Source organism: Myotis lucifugus, unplaced genomic scaffold (assembly GCF_000147115.1).
Source record: "Myotis lucifugus unplaced genomic scaffold, Myoluc2.0 scaffold_22, whole genome shotgun sequence".
Lineage (NCBI taxonomy): Eukaryota > Metazoa > Chordata > Mammalia > Chiroptera > Vespertilionidae > Myotis > Myotis lucifugus.
This window is the reverse complement of record NW_005871070.1, coordinates 10,738,569-10,758,951: the sequence shown is the minus strand read 5'-3', so window position 1 is coordinate 10,758,951 and position 20,383 is coordinate 10,738,569. Positions and strand designations below refer to the sequence as shown.

At 43.7% G+C, this 20,383-nt stretch overlaps 1 protein-coding gene and 1 pseudogene across 5 annotated transcripts in view; one reads left to right on the top strand and one right to left on the bottom strand.

Annotated features, from left to right (window-relative positions):
- USP31 (ubiquitin specific peptidase 31) overlaps positions 1-20,383 on the top strand; it is a 74,907-nt gene that overhangs the window by 30,463 nt on the left and 24,061 nt on the right. For all 5 annotated transcript variants that reach the window (XM_014453353.2, XM_023751554.1, XM_023751552.1 and 2 more), the window contains 5 exons: positions 1,838-1,982; positions 14,680-14,857; positions 17,364-17,475; positions 18,273-18,367; positions 20,243-20,320. In XM_014453353.2, the coding sequence (XP_014308839.2) occupies positions 1,838-1,982; positions 14,680-14,857; positions 17,364-17,475; positions 18,273-18,367; positions 20,243-20,320 (608 nt within the window). The remainder of the gene's footprint in view (positions 1-1,837; positions 1,983-14,679; positions 14,858-17,363; positions 17,476-18,272; positions 18,368-20,242; positions 20,321-20,383) is intronic.
- LOC102419268 lies at positions 4,731-10,626 on the bottom strand (annotated as a pseudogene).

The window sequence follows — 20,383 nt, the reverse complement described above, 5'->3', positions numbered from 1 at the left end:
TGGAGAAAGTGACTTATGATTACATGTTCGCCTGCAGAAAAACAATGTGGTCATTAAAATCATAGACAGAACATAGGTCAGGAGTATTTTCCTTGGACTGTTTGTGGACTCAGCCACCAGCCCCCCTTCACTCCATAGATTCATTATGTTTGTGTTAGTAAAGGAAACCGAAGGGGTCCAGTCCAAACCCTTCATTGGAAGGAGGCTCAGAAAAACCATGTGACTTGTTCAAGGTCACAGGGCTGGTTGGTGGCAGGCTGGGACTGGAACCTCCTCATGCCCCATCCAGTGCTTTTCCACTAGACAGTGCTGCTGAGCACGTAACAAAGTCCCTGAATGTCGCCATTGTTTTACCCATCTTTTGTTTTTCTGTGTTACTGTGCAATACTCAACCATTTCAGAAACAAAACTTAGGAAGTATCTCATATAAAGTATCTGAGAACTAGGGGTTACTAACTTTAACATTATGCTATAAATTCATTCCTGTTTTTTCCTGTGCATATACTACATTTATTGTTTTATAAAAATGAACTCATTGTTCTTTACCTTACTTCTTATTTACTTAGGAGGTTTTTTTCATGTTAATGCAGTTATTTATAGCTCATTCTTTGTAATAGCCTTCTAATTCCAGTAGGGCTATAACAGTGGTCGGCAAACTCATTATTCAACAGAGCCAAATATCAACAGTACAACGATTGAAATTTCTTTTGAGAGCCAAATTTTTTAAACTTAAACTATATAGGTAGGTACATTCAACTTTAAATTCAACTTTAAATTCACGGTTTTCATCTTCCGTTTTTCTTTGCTGCTTCTTTGTAGCCATCTCAAACAGGGCACCTAAAAAATGTTTCATTTTATAATAATAAAGCCACCAACACAAAAGAATTACAATTGTTAAATTGATGACAAAAATACCTGTAGGATTTGCAGCTGGTTGGAAAAATACAGGTAACTTTATGCTTCGAGTAGGTACTTTTGTCACCCGTGCGCGATTTGTGGACGCGACTAGCACTAACCACTGCACAATGAGACTGCCGATTGACTGGCTCACTCAACTCGTGCATGAATCCCACGCGCTTCCCCCACGCTGCGTATCCCGCGGCCCACCTGCGCCGAGTCTCCCGTCATTCGACCGACCGACACCCCCCACTTCTAACGCCACTTCTTCAAAATAGACTCACCCAGGCCGAAAACCGACTTCTGTGCATGGGCCACGAAGTTTCAATCGCACTGTACGTGCGCGCCCGCGCGTGGTGTTTTGTGGAAGAGCCACACTCAAGGGGCCAAAGAGCCGCATGTGGCTCGCGAGCCGCGGTTTGCTGACCACTGGGCTATAATATATTTAACTAGTTCCTTTTGTTGGACATTGGAGTTGATTTAAATTTTTTCCTAATACAAATATTGATGGTTATTTGACATTTTTTAACCTGGAAAGAAGAAAATTTAATGATGTAGGAGTCAGTCTTGGAGCCAGATGTGGACTCTGTCATTGTCAGAGATTGAATATTTGTATAACCTCAGGCAGGTCATTGCCTTCTCTAGTTTCTTCCCCTGTGAAACGGGTAACTCATCTCCCGGGTCTCTTCTCCACCAGAACTCAGAGGAACTCTGGATTTAGTGCCATCACATTCTGAGAGCAAAATACATTGCTCTTCAGTGACAGGGGATCCTGTGCTTCCAAGATTCTCTTATTAAAGGCAAATAATGTGGGCCCTGTGATGTGTCAGAGGCCTCACCGGTTAGGTCCTGATGGTCTGGGGAAGTTCATGGAGAATTAGGAGATCCATTCATATTGACTTCCTGCTTATTCCATTGTTTGCTTTTTCCCCGTTTTTAGATTGTGTTAACAGAAATGTACTATGATGGGTTCCACCGTTCCTTTTGTGACACAGATGACCTGGAAACAGTCCATGAAAGCGACTGCATTTTTGCCTTTGAGACTCCAGAAATATTCAGGCCTGAAGGAATTCTCAGTCAGAGAGGTAAATGAGCATATGTTTCCATAATGTCACATAATAGCTGTGTGGGTCAACCGCTGTCTGCCTTTTCAGATGTCTGTTACATGATAGTATCATTTTTAAAATTATGGTAAAATACACATAACACATTTTTTTAAATCTACACTAATAAAAGAGAAACATGCAAATTAACCATCACTCTGTCACTTCGCCACTCCGCTATACCCACCAATCAGAGCGACTATGAAATTAGCCCAACAAAGTTGGCGGTTAATTTGCATATGCAGGCGCGGAGCGAAGACTGAAGACGACTGAGGATGGCAGTGGCCACGGAGCTGGAGTGAGCAGGAGGCTTGAGTTACACCCGGCGACGGAGGAAGCCAAGCTTCCAGCCCGCCCTGGGCTCCGCTGGAGGAGCTGGGGGGAAAAAAAAGGAGGGGCTGGGAGCAGCCGGAGCAGAGAAGCCAAGCCTCGCTGCTGTGGCCGGACCAAAGGCCTGGGTCCTGGGTGCCGGAGGAAAACCAGTGCCAGCAGCCAGGGGAAGGAAGGCCTATTGCATGAATCTTTGTGCATTGGGCCACTAATCTATGTATAAAAGGCTAATATGCAAATTATCCCCTTGGGAGTTCAGCCGGGAGACCGGGAGTTTAATCGCTTACTATGATGTGCGCTGATGACCAGGGGCCAGCGCGGAATGAAGGAAGGCCCCGGCTGGCAGCCAGAAGGCCCCAATTGGTCCTGATCACTGGCCAGGCCTAGGGACTGTACCCGTGCATGAATTTCGTGCACTGGGCCTCTAGTAATGGTACAAATTTTATGGTAACATATTTTCCTAGAAGAGGACAGTTCTTACTGCTTTAGGCAAGGATATTACCTTAATTCCTAACATTTCTGAGACTACTTTCTCCCTTAAGTGGCCACTTTGGCATCTTATTACAGCAGTCAAGTTATTTATTTATGTATTACTGTAAATTTTTTTTTGTATTATGCTTACCAAATCTGATGCTCAATTTCTAAATTCTAATACCTTTAATGTAGAAACCTTCTCTTGATACTTGCTTTTAAGAAATCTGACACAAACATGTCGCATGCTTTAAACTTTCCCTGTTGTTTGCTGATAATTTATTTCCCCATCTTCTGTCTCAATAGCTTCCCCTTTGTTTCCCCAAGAACCCCTTTCCCCCGTCTCCCCTCCCACCCTAAAGAAAGTACTTTCTGTCTCTATACATTTCCCTTATCTTGACATGAATGGAAGCATATAGCATGTCACCTTTTATGACAGACTTCTTTCCCTTAGCATTATGTTTCTTTTTTTTATATATATATATATATTTTATTGATTTTTTTACAGAGAGAAAGGGAGAGGGATAGAGAGTCAGAAACATCGATGAGAGAGAAACACTGATCAGCTGCCTCCTGCACACTCCCCACTGGGGATGCACCCGCAACCAAGGCACATGCCCTTGACCAGAATCGAACCTGGGACCCTTGAGTCCGCAGGCCGACCCTCTATCCACTGAGCCAAACCGGCCAGGGCTAGCATTATGTTTCAAGGCTCAGCCATGTTGCAATGTGTATCAGTCCTTCAGTCCTTCATTCCTTTTTATGGCTGAATATTATTCCATTATATGTATAGACCACATTTTGTTTGCCTATTTATCTGTCAATAGACATTTGGGTTGTTTCTATCTTTTGGCCATTATTAAGTAGTGCTGCTGTGAACATTCATGTATAAATATTTTTTTGAATAACCTGTTTTCATTTCTTTTGGGTTATATAACTAGGAGTGGAAATGCTAGGTCACATGGTAATTTGCCGGGGTTCTTGTTCCAGCATTAAGAAGGGTTGAGGAAATCTGGAGAAGGCTGTGCATAGATTAAATAGTCCAGAGACAAAAGATAATTTTGAAAGGCATTTGGGGGTCAGAGGAGCCTAGTTTAAAGGAAACTAAGATCCCCTGTCTCAGGACCCCATGCTTTTTATTAACACAATTTGTCCTGAGGTGAGGCAGAGATATACACTTCAAAGGGTCAGGTTTTGTATACAGAGTCATTGTCAGAATGGAAGAATTAGCGTACAGCTGTTCAGGTGTTTGGCCAGTAGGAGGCAATAACATGTAGATTAAGATGTCCTGAGCTGTCTGGCAGCAAACAATCATCCCTTTTCAGGTTTGGGGAAATGCCATCAGCCATTCCCAGATTCAGCCCTGCTGTCATGCTGGAATTGGCTTCCGGCAGTAATTCTCTTTAATTTTCTGAGGAACTATCAAACTGTTTTCCATAGCAGCTACATTGTTTTTATTTCTAACAACAAATATATGAGGGTTAAAATTTCTCTCCATTCTTGCCAACATTTTTCACTTTCTGTTTTTTTATTATGGCCATCCTAGTGAGTGCGAAGTGGTATCTCATTGTGTTTTTTTTGTTTTGTTTCGTTTTGTTTTGCCCAAGGGCAAAGGTGGCTTTTATTTCCTCTGTTGGGGAAGTAGGGGAGGGGAACTTCCCCAAGCACACCAACCTAAGGAAGGGGTGGTGTGCCCTCAGCAGAAGAGAGTGGCATGGTCATTCAGAAGGGCTCCTCCAAGTCCACTTCCTGGCCCAGACGGCAGGGTGTGTGCTCTGGAGAGTCACTCCCCTTGGCATGCCAGCTCCTACGTGAATGGAGGCATAAAGAGGTATCTGCTGGTGTTCGCCAAGAGGAAGGGGGAGCAGGTGCACTGACTGCGGGAGCAGTGGACTAGGGTGGTTGACCCCACACCCGTTGCCTGCCCAGGATGATAACTGCCGGTGTGACTCTTCTCCGGAGAAGGGCCAGAGAGGCCCAGACGCATTGCTCAGTCTGATGGCTGGTCCTTTAAATGTCCATCTCAAACTGTGACTCTTCACCGCCTGCTGGCTTCAGAGCTGTTTTGCAGATGGTTCTGGCTGGCTTCCGTGGGGGGGCTTGTCACTTACAGGGCTAGTGACCCCCGGAATGGTGGGCAGGTTCCTTGGGGCTGTTTTGGTCACAGGTGAATTCCGACACGCCATCAGGAACCTTCCGGTCATAGATGATCCTGGTACCACCTGGGGTGGTGCTGAGGAGCGTGCCGCCGGGGATGGTACTGTAGTGCTGAGGGTTGGTGGGGAGTTGCATGCCGTCGCTGAGGACCACCCAGTGAGTGGCGGGGATGGCCCAGCTTGGGGTCTGGCTGCAGCTGCTGCCCCGACGTGCCAGCAGCCAGAATGTGGCCCTCCAGCCCCTGCAGCCTCGCTCCAGCCCGCCCCCTCATTGTGGTTTTTATTTGCATTTTCCTAATGATATATGAGCTGATCATCTTTTCATGTGGTTGTTGGCCAGTTATATATTCTCTTCAGAGAAATGTCTTTTCAAGTCCTTTCTCTGTTTTTAAATTGGGTTGTTTATCTTTTCGTTGTTGAGTTGTAAGAGTTCCTTATGTATGCTGGGTACTAGACCCTTATCAGATATATGATTGCAAAAATTTCCTCCATTCTGTAGGTTATCTTTTTACTTTTTTTGATAAGTGTCTTTTCTTTTTTATAAAAATTTTTATTTTTGAAGTTATAGTTGATGTATAATATTATATTAGTTTCAGGTGTATGACACCCTGAGTAGACATTATATAACTTATGAAATGATCACCTCAATGAATCTGGTACCCATCTGACAACATATGTACTTACTACAATACTAGAGGCCCAATGCATGAAGATTTGTGCAAGAATGGGCCTTCCTTCCCCTGGCTGCCGGCACCGCCTTAGCTGTGGCCGGAGTCCCCTTTCCGCCTTTGCTGTGGCCCAGAGCTGCCTTTCTGCCTTCCCACGCTGCCCAGAGGCCTGGAGCGGCTGGGGGCGGTGTGGAATGCTCCACCCCCAGCCGCTTGGCACCTGCATATACAAATTAACCCACCATCTTTGTTGGGTTAATTTGCATACCCACTCCTGATTGGCTGGTGGGTGTTGCTAAGGTATGGTCAATTTGCATTTTCTCTTTTATTAGTGTAGATTATTGACTATGTTCCCTATGCTGTACTTTATATCCCCATGACTGTTCTGTAACTACCAATTTGTACTTCTAAATCTTCTTCTTTTTCACCCATCACTCCCAACCCCTCTCTCATGTGACAACAATCAAACTGTTCTCTATATTTATGAACCTTTTCCTGTTCTGCTTGTTTATTTATTTTGTTTTTTAAATTCCACATTTAAGTGAAATTATCTGGCATTTGTCTTTCTCTGTCTGACTTACTTCACTTAGCACAATAACGTCTAGGTCCATTCATATTGTTGCAAATGACAAGATTTCTGTCTTTTTTATGGCTGAATTACAATCCATATGTACCACCTCTTCTTTGTCCATTCATTTACTGATGGACACTTAGGTTGCTTCCATATTTTGGCTATTATAAGTTGTACTTTATGAACATAGTGATGCATATGTCTTTTCATTTTAGTCCTTTGGGTCTCTTCGGATAAATACCCAGAAGTGGAGTTGCTGGGTCCTTATTTGTCTCTTGTTATAGCCTTTGTTTTAAAGTCTATTTTGTCTGTATAAGCTTTTTTGTTTATTTATTACCATTTTTATGAAATATCTTTTTCCATCCCTTTACTTTCAGTTTGTGTGTGTCTTTCTATCTGAAGTGAGTCTGTTTTAGACAGTATATGTAAGGGTCTTGTTTTGTGAATCATTCAGTTAATGTATGTCTTTTAATTCATTTGCATTTAAAGTAATTATTGATAGACATGTATTTATTGCCATTTTATTATTAACCCTTTGTGGTCCAATGTTATTTTTGGAATTCAAACAGTCTGGTCCAAATTAATTGACGGGATTGAATGTTGAACTTTTTAATGTTCTTATTGCTCGACGTTGGACCTGCTCCTAGCGCCTGGTCTGTCAAGTGAGCCTTGAGGTTGGACCGAAAAGGGTTAATATACTTGATCTTTTTTTTTTTTAATTAAATCTTTATTGTTCAGATTATTACAGTTGTTCCTCTTTTTTTCCCCATAGCTCCCCTCCACCCGGTTCCCCCCCCACCCTCTGTCCTCACCCCCCCCCACTGTCCTCATCCATAGGTGCCTGATTTTTGTCCAGTCTCTTCCTGCATCCCCCACACCCCTTTCCCCCCCAAGAATAGTCAGTCCACTCCCTTTCTATGCCCCTGATTCTATTATAATCACCAGTTTATTCTGTTCATCAGATTATTTATTCACTTGATTTTTAGATTCACTTGTTGATAGATGTGTATTTGTTGTTCATAATTTGTATCTTTACCTTTTTCTTCTTCTTCCTCTTCTTAAAGAATACCTTTCAGCATTTCATATAATAGTGGTTTGGTGGTGATGAACTCCTTTAGCTTTTCCTTATCTGTGAAGCTCTTTATCTGACCTTCAATTCTGAATGATAGCTTTGCTGGATAAAGTAATCTTGGTTGTAGGTTCTTGGCATTCATCACTTTGAATATTTCTTGCCACTCCCTTCTGGCCTGCAAAGTTTCTGTTGAGAAATCAGCTGACAGTCGTATGGGTACTCGCTTGTAGGTAACTGACTTTTTTCTCTTGCTGCTTTTAAGATTCTCTCTTTGTCTTTTGCTCTTGGCATTTTAATTATGATGTGTCTTGGTGTGGTCCTCTTTGGATTCCTTTTGTTTGGGGTTCTATGCGCTTCCTGGACTTGTAAGTCTATTTCTTTCACCAGGTAGGGGAAGTTTTCTGTCATTATTTCTTCAAATAGGTTTTCAATATCTTGCTCTCTCTCTTCTTCTGGCACCCCTATAATTCGGATGTTGGTACGCTTGAAGCTGTCCCAGAGGCTCCTTACACTATCTTCGTATTTTTGGATTCTTTTTTCATTTTGCTTTTCCGGTTGGGTGTTTTTTGCTTCTTCGTATTTCAAATCTTTGACTTAATTCTTGCGATCCTCTAGTCTGCTGTTGGAACTCTGCATAATATCCTTTATTTCAGTCAGTGTATGCTTAATTTCTAGTTGGTCCTTTTTCATAACCTCGAGGGTCTCATTAGATTTCTTGAGGGTCTCACTACATTTATCGGCGGTCTCACCAGACTTTTTGAGGGTCTTACTAAATTTATTGGCGGTTTCTAGAAAGTTCTTGAAAAACCTTAAAAGTGTGGTTTTGAACTCTATATCCAGTAGTTTGCTTTCCTCCATTTCTGTCATTTGTGTCCTGTTTCTTTGTCTCCGCATTTTTTATGCTTCCCTGTGTTGATAGAGTGGCTTTCTGTGCTAGGTGTCCTATAGGGCCCAGTGGCTCAGCCTCCCCAATTACCTGAGGTGGACACTCTTGGTGCACCCCCTTGTGGGCTTTGTGCACAGTCTTGTTGTAGTTAAGCCTTGATTGTTGTAGGTATCACTGGGAGGAATTGACCTCCAGGCCAATTGGCTGGGAGAATCAGCTGTGTCTGCAGTGGGAGAACTTCTGTGCTGAAGACACCCTTCTGGGGCAAGACTTGCTTCAGTGGGGCTTTGGTGCTCACTGAGTCTGCCCCCTGAGTGTGTCCTTTATGGAACCGAGGAGCTGCAATCTGGATGGTCCCACTCTGACCACTGGGTACACTAGCTCTTGGATCTAAGGAGGTGCTAATCTATCCTCTGCCTGAGGCTACCCAGCAGGAGCTCAGCTGTGAAGCAGTGCGAGTTGCCTTGGGGCCTTGGGCCAGCTGCAGTTTGTTAGGTAATTCAAAGGTCCAGGCCGTTCATATGCAAAAGCCGGTGCACAGCTTGGGCGGGGCGGGGGTCCCAGAGGATCAACAGGGCGGAGCAAGCAGCTATGGCTGCCCTCAGAGGCCCCGCTTCTCAGTGTCCCAGCAATCGCTGCAAGCACCTCCGAGAGAAAGCTGCCCTTGAGTTCCGACCGATGCCAGACAGTCCAGTTTCTCCCGTATGAGTCTGGGTCCCCAGAGACTCGCCCGGAACTGGAGCTCAGAGCTTGAGACTCCCTACCGATTGGAAAAGACAACTGTGTCCTCAGGCGCCAGCCCTCTCCGCGTGTGCCTCCGTACCTCTGTACTTTACTTCCGCACCGCAGCTCCTCTGAGTCTCAGTATGCTTTTCTCTTTCCTTCTAGTTGTAGAATTTCCACTCAGCCAGCCTTCCTGTGGTTCTGGATGATGTCCGTTCCGTCTTTTAGTTGTATTCTTGAAGTGGTTGTGCTAAGCAGCAATCTCCAGTGTTTACCTATGCTGCCATCTTGGTTTTTTCCTACTTGATCTTTTTTTATTTCTTCTCCTTCCTCTCCAAGAAGACCCTTTAACATTTCATGTAATACTGTCTTGGTGGTGATGAACTACTTTAGCTTTTTCTTGTCTGTGAAGCTCTTTATCTGACCTTCAATTCTAAATGATAACTTTGCTGGGTAGAGTAATCTTGGTTGTAGTCCTTGCTTTTCATCACTTTAAATATTTCTTGCCATTCCCTTTTGGCCTGCAAAGTTTCTGTTGAGAAATCAGCTGACAGTCTTATGGGTAACTAACCCTGTAGGTAAATAACAGCTTTTCTCTTGCTGCTTTTAAGATTCTCTCTTTAACTTTTTACGTTTTAATTATGATGTATCCTGTATGGGCCCCTTTGGGTTCATTTTGTTTGGGACTCTGCACTTCCTGGACTTATATGTCTATTTCCTTCACCAGATTAGGGGAGTTTCTTGTCACTTTTTTCAAATAAGTTTTCAATTTCTTGCTCTGTCTCTGCTTCTTGCAGCAACCCCATGATGTGAATGTTGGTACACTTGAAGTTGTCCCAGAGGCTCCTTACACTATCCTCATTTTTTTTATTCATTTCACTTTTGATTGAGTGTTTTCTGCTTCCTTATATTCCAAAACACTTATTTGATTCTCTGCTTCATCTACTCTATTGTTAATTCCATGTAACTTGTTCTTCTTTTCAGTTAGTGTATTCTTCATTGCTGTTGAAGTTCTCACTAAGTTCATTGAGCACCCTTGTATCCATTGTTTTGAACTCTGTGTCAGGTAATTTGCTTGCCACCATTTCATTTAGCTCTTTTCCTGGAGATTTCTCCTGTTTTGTTTTTTCTTTTCCTTTGTGACATGTTTCTTTATCTCCTCATTTTGGCTGCTTCCTGTGTTTGTTTCTATGTATTGGGTAGAGCTGCTACATCTCCTGGAATTGGTAGAGTGGCCTCATTTAGGAGGTGTCCTGTAGGGCCCACTGACACAGCCTCTCCAGTCACCTGAGCTGGATGCTCCAGGTGCGCCCCTTGTGTTGGCTGTGTGCATCCTCCTGTAGTAGTTGAGCTTTGATTGCTGTTCACACATCATTGGAAGGTTGGTCAGCTGTGAGGTGTGGCTCTGACTACAGCAGAGGAGTTGCTGTGCAGGGGCTGACCCTATGGAGCAGAACTTGCTTCATGGGCTCTGGTGCCAGCTGAGTCTGCTGCTTGTGTGGGTTGCTCGTGGAGGTGATTGGGTTGTCATCTGGTGTGGTCTGAAGCTGGCTCCTGCGTGCACTGTCTCTGAGGCCTCCTGGGAGTTGCAAAGTCAGCCACCACCTGTTGCCTGCCCAGGGCCTGCATGAGCTACAGAGCGATCTGCAGGTGGTTGCTCCTTCTGCTGGACTTGGAGGTGCCCAGAAGGTGCCCAGAGGAGGTGCTCAGCGTGGGAGGGCTCAGAAAAGGAACATTGGACTCTGCCATCACTTCTGTCAGGGAGAAAGCTGTCTCTCCAGCTCTTGCTGTGATGTCATACACTTCAGTCCCTTCCCATATGTTCCTGGTGCTTTTCGAACTGCTGCCCAGCTCTGAAGCTCAGAGTGAGTCTGATTAAGTCTTTGGAGAGGCCCTTTAAGAGGAACGCCTAGGACTTCAGCAGCCCTCCTTCTCACTCAGCCACAGTCTGGTTTTTACAGCCAGAAATTATGGGGACTTCTCTTCCTGGCACTGGAACCCCTTGCTCCTTATGGATCCACAGCCAAGATAACCCTCCTGGTTTTTAACCACCACATGTGGGCTTGGGCCCAGCCTGCTTTGTGTCGCCTGCCCTTCTACGAGTCTTGATGTGGATTCTTTTTATATTCTTAGTTGTAGGCCTTCTGTTCAACTAGATTTCAGGTGTTCTGAATGGATAGTACCTTTTGATGCATAAAAGTCCTTAATTTTGATGAAGTCTGATTTATCTTGTCATTGCTGTTGCTTGTGCTTTTGGTGTCATATGTAAGAATCCATTGCCAAATCCAAGTCCATGAAGATTTACCTCTGTGTTTTCTTCCAGAATTTTTATAGTTTTAGCTCTTACATTTATGTCTTTGATCCATTTTGAGTGAATTTTTGTGTATGGTGTGAGGTGGGGGTCCAGTTCCATTCTTTTGCATGTAAATATTTAGTTATCACAGCACTGTTAGTTGGAGAGACTATCCTTGGATGTCTTGGTGCCTTGTCAAAAGTCTTTATTTTAGTACCTCTTTTCTTTCACCCCCTAATTCTAGAGCAGTGGTTCTCAACCTTCCTAATGCCGCGACCCTTTAATACAGTTCCTCATGTTGTGGTGACCCCCCAATTTCATTGTTACAAATTGAACATAATTAAAGCATAGTGATTAATCACAAAAACAATATGTAATTATATATGTGTTTTCCGATGGTCTTAGGCGACCCCTGTGAAAGGTTGTTCGACCCCCAAAGGGGTCGTGACCCACAGGTTGAGAACCGCTGTTCTAGACAGTCTGTTATTTCAGTATTCATTATTCTTTGACCCACGAGCTCTATTGTCTGTTTTCCAGTTGTTGTGTTCTCATGCATGTGCTTTTGTTTATTTAAATTGCTTTCTAATTTTAATTGCATCACAGTAAAAATACGCAAATCACCTGGTCCAGAAGTTTCTCCTCATTTCCTCCACTCTCAGCTGGCTGACTGACTCCTCCCGTCTGTGCTCTAGCTGTAGCTTCTGCTTATCTCTGGACTAGAATATTGTGTGGACATGACCTGTTTTCTCCTGTGTCTGTCCCACAGGAGAAACTGGGAATTCTCTGCAGTTGGGACTACGTTTTGCTTCATCGTTCTGTACCCAGCCGCTCAGTATAGTTCCTAATATACAGCCCAATTAGTGTTTGTTCAACTGAATATTACCCCAAATCCCCCTTCATTCCCCAATTACTAGAGTTTACACTAAGTTTCTCTTTTTAAGTGAATGTGGGGAGGTGCAAGGTTATCATATTCTAGCCAGAGAGTGCCTTTGTTGGAAGAATATGCCACTTTGGGAGTATGTGTTAGTCTTTGTTGTAAAGGCCTTATACTATTGGGTTCAGGTATATGAGGCTGCTACTTTTCCCAGTTTGCAAAAGAGGGAGGAGACTTAGATTAAGGGTCACACAGCTGGTGGTAACTGGGCCTGCACTTTGAATGCAGAGCCAACCTCTGTAGTTGATGGGTATCCCCTCATCGCACTAGGAATCCTGATCACTTTTAGCAGAACAGGTCTTCCCAGCCTCACTTCTGTCAAGAGCCTGGGAAATGAGGCCATTCGTTGTCTCAGATTCAGAATTCTATTACTTTTACATCCATACACTAAAGTTTAAAATGGTTAGGAACTGAAATCTGCTGTTCTTTTGTGATTTCTTCATGGTGTTCAACATTAAAAAGTATTTTTCCTCTCTAATAGCTTGATGAAAACTCAGTGTTTCCTTATTTCTTGTTCCTGTGTTATTGTTCTTTAAACACGTTTTTATTGATTTCAGAGAGGAAGGGAGAGAGAGAGAGAAACATCAGTGATGAGAGAGAATCATTGATTGGCTGCCTCCTGCACGCCTCCTACTGGGGATCCGGCCCTCAACCTGGGCATGTGCCCTGACTGGGAATTGAACCATGACCTCCTGGTTCATGTCGACACTCAACCACTGGGCCACACTGGCTGGGCTGTGTTGTTGTTTTTTATTTTTATTTCATTTATTGAAGGAAGAAGGAAAGAGAGAGATGGAAATATCACTGTTGAGAGAGAATCATTGACTGGCTGCTTTCTGCTTGCCCCCTACTGGGGATCGAGTCGGAAACCTAGGCCTGTTCCCTGTCTGGGAATCAAACTGTGACCTCATGGGTCGATGCTCAACCACTGAGCCACACAGGCCAGGATAGTTCCTGTGTTCTTTATTTTAAAACGTTAATTTATCTGGAATTTATTTTGCTATTAACTATGTATTCATCATTTTTAATTCTCACCTGAGGATATGTTTTTATTGATTTTTAGAGAAGAGAGAGAGAGAAACAATCGATGTAAGAGAGAAACATCAATTGGTTGTCTCCCGTATATGCCCCCAACCAGGGATTGAACTCGCAGCTATGTGTTCTGGACCAGGAATCAAACCTGCAACCTTTTGGTGTACAGGACAACCCGCCAACCAACTCAGCCAATTGGCCAGGACTATGTATTCATGATTTTAAATGGCTATAATGTTGATGTATCTTAGTAGGTTCAGCAAGTCACATATTACTGGATATTTAGGTTATTGCCAGATTTCTGCTATGAATACTTTTGTGTAAATGCTTTTTATTTTACTCTCCTCCTGGTGATGTTACTATATTTTAGGTGGAGGTAGGCTTCATTTCCTTAGGCTTTACCAGGCATGTATTGAGTTGCTACTGAGTGCAGGGCTGCTGCTTGGTGCTGAATTGCTTAGTGCCTCTGATTGACAACTCTGCTTTCAGCAGTTGGTATGGCCTGCCAAACACACATCTGCATTCACTTTAATGTAGTTGATACCGTTTAGGCCAGTGGTTCTCAACCTTGGCTGCACATTAGAATCACCTGGGAATCTTTAAAATCCTGACTTCTGGGCCTCATCCTCCAGAAATTCTGTTTCTTTGTTATAATGTTGTGGCCCCACCCCATAACAAACAGAATTTCCGGAGGATGAGGCCTAGAAATCAGGATTTTAAAAAGATTCCTAAGTGATTCTAATGTGCAGCCATGGTTGAGAACCACTGGTTTAGGTGATTGTATTAAAGTTCTGTAGTTGCTGTGAATCTAGTTAAATGGAATTTCTTTTTTAAATTCTTACCCTAGGACGTGGTTTTTTTGTTTTGTTTTGTTTGTTTTAAAATTTTATTTTATTGATTTTAGAGAGAGAGGAAGGGAAAAAGAGAGAGAGAAACCTCGATGTGAAAGAGAAACATCAATTGTTGCCTCCCGTACACGTCCTGACCAGAGATCGAACCCCAGTCCAGGTATGTGCCCTGACGGAATCAAACCCCAGCCTTTCTGGTGCAGGGGACGACACTGCAGCCAGCTGAGCCACCTGGTCAGGGCAAGTGTAATTTCTTATAAGTTTGTCACTTCATCAGGGAGAAAAAGCAGCATTGGAATATTGAAGATCACTCCACTTGTATTAGCCTTTACTTTTTACTTTTTGAAAAGTTTATCTGGTTGCTGGTTGCACGCATGGCCACACTTTACATTGTTGTGGTGAATCATCTCTGCAGACTTGCCCTTCTCACACTGGACCTAATGGTCACTGAAGATAGATAAGAGGTTTAATTTTTCAGTTTCTGACAGGTAAGGCCAGCTTAAAAATGACGCTGAAGAAATTATCTGAGTGGCTAGATGAGTCATCTCAGAGTAGATCATTTGTTCCTTCTTTCAACTGCAGTTTAAATTATATAATGACAACATCTTAATTTCTCTATTGGGTAAATTACTTTGTAATGAATGAAGGAAAAGAATTTTAAAGAGATGAAGTAAGTTTTTTCTATTTTATTTCAGGAATTCACTTAAACAACAATCTGAACCACTTAACAGTTGGCTTGGCCCATCATAGACTGTCTTCTGCACATGCAGCAGCAAAGCAGGGGAAAGTGGAGCTGCCCGTGACGAGAGCAGAGAGTGACAAGATCGTCCTGCTAGTGTGCAACCGCGCCTGCACCGGGCAGCAGGGAAAGAGGTGCAGACAGCTTCTTTTCCTGCAACTGCAGAGGCTTTGAAAAGTCTCCTATTTTCAAAAGTAGGGATAAAAGCATCCGTACTTTTCGTAGTTAATTTTTGATTCTGATGTTTAGAAAGAATATATGTGTAAGTTGACCTGATTTGAGGGATTGGGAGGGAGAATATAAAGTTACGATGATAGAATCTGAGTGAGAACGGCTCTTCAAGCTCATGGTAGTTTTTAAGGCTTCTGTCATATGTCTATTTCTAGCACAAGCTCCTCTAGTGGCCCCAGACCTACACACCTAGATCCAGCTGCTTTCTTAACAGCTTTCTTTTTCTCCTTTAAATTCTTAACAAATCTACTTGGATGGTATGTACATCACAATCTTGGGTTCCAGACTGAGCTCTCCCTACACCTAGCCCTCCGGCGTTCCCTGAGTGGTGCGTGCCACTCTTCGTTCAGTAACGTAAGCCAGAAAGCTGGGAGTTGGAAATCTCTCGGGTCTTCCCTCTGTAAGAACTTCCCTCTGCGGGAGTTTCGATGTCTTTTAAAGTAGCCTTCTCCCAGAAGTGATATACTTACCTGAGTGGTAAGCACGGTGTGGACCTGCTTAGGAAGAAGGCACTTGTTTCTACTCTTTGTCAAGGTAGCATTTATATTAGCCTTTTAAAATATTGCTTTGGAATAAATTCCTTTTTTAAAGATGCTAAATTAATATAAATGCAAAATGTGTTGATTTGTGTATTTTTGATGCTCATTAACAAATACTCGAGTGTTGCCAGTGTGGGGGGCACCGTAAACACAGGGGCTATGTAGCAGACAGACAGACAGACAGACAGGGTCTGTCTTCCCAGGAGCTTACATCCTGATTAGGACAGTGACTACAAGCAAGTAAACACATTTAACTCAGTCCTTTCCACTTTGAAGATTTTAAAACTGGCTGGGATGATAGAGTGCTGGGGTTGGGGACTGTTAGGGAGGGAGGTCAGGGAGGGCTTTCTTGGAGCAGCTGAGCCTGAGAGGCGAGGGTGAGCTGTGTGAGCCTCTGGGGAAGAGGATCTCATGAAGAGGGGACTTGGAGTACAAAGACGCTGAGCCTAGAGGAGCTTGGCATGTGTAAGGGACAGAAGGGAAGGGATGTTAGTCTCTTAGAAGTGAAGACATTGTCATTGAAAATGTGCTTGTAACTTCACGTCACAGTCATTTTTAGGCAGATAGGTTGGTTCACTGTTGAGTGTCACTGTGAATAAACTTTGTATTAGTAGTTGGGTTTCTTGGTGATCTTAGCACCTCTGCTAGGCCTGAGTCAGGGTTTGTCTGATTCCTCCTCACTCACTCACTCAATCACTCAGCATCTACCATGTTATAGCCTACTAAGATAGCAGACCACATTTCCTTCCGCCAGATAGTCACAGTGCATGGTGGAGGCAGAAGAACGATCAGGCTCTGTAAGTTAGTGCTGTGGTGCCAAGACAGGGAACAACCTGACAGGTGCTTCCGCAGAAGGACACCTCTGGGGGTCTTGACGTGAGTGAGTGGGGCCTAGCCCAGGAGCAGGCTGGGAAGGCTTTCCGGGCCGAGGGAATTGGCTGAACAAAGACCTGGGTGTGTGAATTGGACACATTCAGGGCACACAGCACGTAGGTGTGAACGGCTGGAGCTTGGGGAGTGAGGGCAGCCCAGTGGTGCTCCACCGTGGCTGCATTTTAGAACCGCCTGGGGAACTTCTAAAAAGTCTCAGTGCTTGAGCCATCCACCAGAGTGACTGCAGCAGGATCTCGGGGGGCTGCACTCGGGCACCCTTGTTTAAAGCTCCCTCGGTGATGTAGCCTGCAGCCATAGCCTAGAACCAGGCACTGCCTCCTGTTCTCCAACACCTGACAGCCCGGTGCCGCAGGGCCCCGTGGCTTCTCCCTGGCTGCCTGCCTGCTGGGCCTGCAGTCCTGTCTGCTCCTCTGGCAGAAACCCATTGCTTGTTTGACCTGTGCTGTTCCAGACTGTTGTCCACTCTGGCCTTCTTTCCTCATCGTCTCCACTGATCCTGTGTCTTGCTTCCTAATATCCTAGCCTCATGCTCCGCCCCCCCGCCGCCCCCAGAAGCCATTTTGATGTATGAGCTGTTAAATTTCATTTAGAAATCTCAGCTTCTCTTCTGACTTTTTCATTCACTTATGAGAGTTATATTAAATTTCCTGTTTGTTTTATATTGAGAACAGTCCTAAAACCAATTATATAGTGATTCCATTTAAGAAGGTCAGTGGTTGAGTGTTGACCCATGAACCAAGAAATCACTGGTTTGATTCCTGGTCAGGATACTTGGCCTGGTGTGGGCTTGATCCCCAGTAGGGGGCATGCAGGAGGCAGTTGATTGACGTTTCTCTCTCATCGATGTTTCTATCTCCCTGCCCCTCTCCCTTTCTCTAATGTCAGTAAAAACATATTTTAAAAAGATCATGAGTAAGGAATACAGCGTAAAGGAATGGTTATAATTTAAGGTGATTGAAATGGTTGTGTGTGTTAGGTTTGGACAGCCTTTTGTGCTGCACTTGGAGAAGACAGTAGCCTGGGACCTGCTGCAGAAGGAAATCTTGGAGAAGATGAAATATTTCCTGAGGCCCACGGTTTGCATTCAGGTGTGTACGTATGTGCTCTGGTATTCCGGCCCAGCATGCGTGTGTACCAGTGAAGAAGCAGTCTTTGCAGGGGAGTTCGGAGTTCAGGCCTCTGCTCTAGGGAAGACGGACATGAACTGGAGAGTTCGTAAGCCCTGGTGCAGAGCTCTCCAGTAGGACTCTGAGACGAGGACTTAGCCCTCGTTCTGTGACATGAGCTGCCACTGCAAGTTTCCCTTCCCAAGTTTGTCTAATCATGGTTAGCACATGGTCTGCTTGGACAGACTTTGTAGAACATCTCTCTGTGTATTTTCAAAATTAGGATTTCAGTGGTAAGGTATCCATGGGAAACTGACATTAAGTTAATGTTCCATGACTGCCACATATTATCTGTCTTGCATAACATATTTGCTGTGTAAATTGTATTTGGGTAAATGATATTTAAAGTGTATTAGAGCAGCTTAACAACCTAATAGAACATTATGGAGGAGCATTTTACAAAAGTTTGCTCCCCCTCTAATCTGGTTTGGAAACACCACTGTGAAACAGATGCCCTTAGGATAGTGGTTCTCAACCTTCTGACCCTTTAAATACAGTTCCTCATGTTGTGACCCAACCATAAAATTATTTTCGTTGCTACTTCATAACTGTAATGTTGCTACTGTTATGAATCGTAATGTAAATATCTGATATGCAGGATGGTCTTAGGCGACCCCTGTGAAAGGGTCGTTCGGCCGCCAAAGGAGTCGCGACCCACAGGTTGAGAACCGCTGCCTTAGGAGAAATCCAGCCTAATTCTCCTTCCCCGTTTGCTGCAGGTGTGTCCTTTCAGTTTGCGTGTGGTCAGTGTGGTGGGAATAACATACTTGCTGCCCCAGGAAGAGCAGCCACTGTGCCACCCAACGGTAGAAAGGTAAAAACATCACCTTCTAGAATTTCACAAGCGCGCATGTGTGATTTCTAGTGACGTCTGGTATGATTTCCACACAAGTGTGTTCTTTGGGCTCATTAGAAATTAAGTTCTTATTTTACTTTTGACTCATATTAGGATATGATATGCTTCAGGATCCTTTTTGGAAAAGCCTGGAGTACTCATGTGAAGGAAAGCAAATTGCTGTATATCCCAGGACTACAGAAAAATGACACGTTCATAGTCACCAAGGTTGACATTTCCCAAAGTAGAATTCTCATCATGCCCCTTTCCCCTGCCGTCCTTGCAGGGTGACCTGTGTTATAAAAGACAAAGCCAGGCTCCACAGTGCCGGACGTGTTTCAGTTTGAGGCTGACTACTTGCCTCTGTCAGGCCTGCTTGCTACTCTCCCACCATCCTAACCCTTTGGCAGTGGCAGAGTGCCACGGGCTGCTGCAGCACGGCTTCATGTGCCTTTGCATGTGTTGACAGTGTCTTTCCTCTGAGCCTTTGTTCACACTGTCCATCCTTCCCCTGTGGTCAAATTGTTCTTGCACTGCACTTCCCCTGTACTTTCTACACACTTATATTACAACACTCACTGTATTAAAATAATGATATGTATATGACACATAAATATAAAACTCATGTTACTGTTTTATGATTTTTTTCAACAAATGTTGTAGTGCCTGCATTTCAGTATTTCAAAAAAGTCTACAATGTGGTTCTGTTTGAAAGCAGGTTACTGTTTGGTTTTGTTATTAACCTTTTTTTTAAATTGATCATAGAGAGAGGAAGGGAGGGAAAGAGGGGGAGAGATAAAGAGAAAGAGAAACATTGATCTGAGAAATATCAGTATGTTGCCTCCTGCACATGCCCTGACTGGGAATCGAACCTGTATCCTTTCAGTATATGGGACAACGATCCACACCAGCTGGGGCAAGTCACTGTTTGGTTTTAGAGATGAAAATTAATAGATTAGATAATGCTTCAAAACATTTCAAAGCATAAGAAGATTAGATGAGTAATATTGACTATTTTTTTGTGTGTGTGTAAAGGCTCCCTTTGTGTTCTCTGAACATTCCTTTTTATAAGTACATCCTTTTCTTCTTTTTTAATAAAATATATTTTTATTCATTTCAGAGAGGAAGGGAGAGGGATAGAGAGAGAGAAACATCAGTGCTGAGAGAGAATCATTGATCGGCTGCCTCCTGCACGCCCCCTACTTAGGATCAAGCCTACAACCCAGGCATGTGCCCTTGGCCGGAACCGAACCTGGGACCCTTCAGTTCCCAGGCTGACACTCTATCCACTGAGTCACACCGGCTAGGGCAGTAATACTGACCATTAATCCTGAGCTTCTCAGGAGATGAAATGTGCCAAGGCACTCAGTGGGGCTTTATGAAGGAAGGAGGTGGAGCACGAGCAGGACTTAGTGGAAGTTCAGGTTGGCGCAGACAGAGTCCAAGGACAGGCATGGTTTATGGGGAAGGGGTGCAGGAACAGACTTTGTTCCCAGAGAGACTGTTGTCTCTATTTGGGTTGGTGAGAAATTGGACACAGAGTTGGAAAAGTCCTAAAGAACATCTAAGAGTGACTATGGATAGCTTATAACAGGATTCTAAATTTCTTCCAATGCCTATTTCTATACTGGACAATTTTAATTTAAGGGTTTTTTTTAGTCCCACTGTAACCTATTTATTATATATGAGGTTGTTATAGTGGTCTCAGTAGAAACTTTTTCTGATGGGGAATGATGATGATGTTCAGAAATCACATGATTTCAGATTTCAGATAGGATGACCATATTTAAGTAAAATAATTTATTTAGAAAATAACATGTGACTCCCCTCCCTCCCCATCCCCTTTATCTGTAGGGCATTAAAATCGTGTGGACCGGGTGGCACTGCTCATGTGAAATTAGTGGTAGAATGGGACAAGGAGACAAAAGATTTGTGAGTATTTTTTACTTAGTGTTTATAGAGTCATTGTTTTAATTATTTTAAAAGCATGCCTTT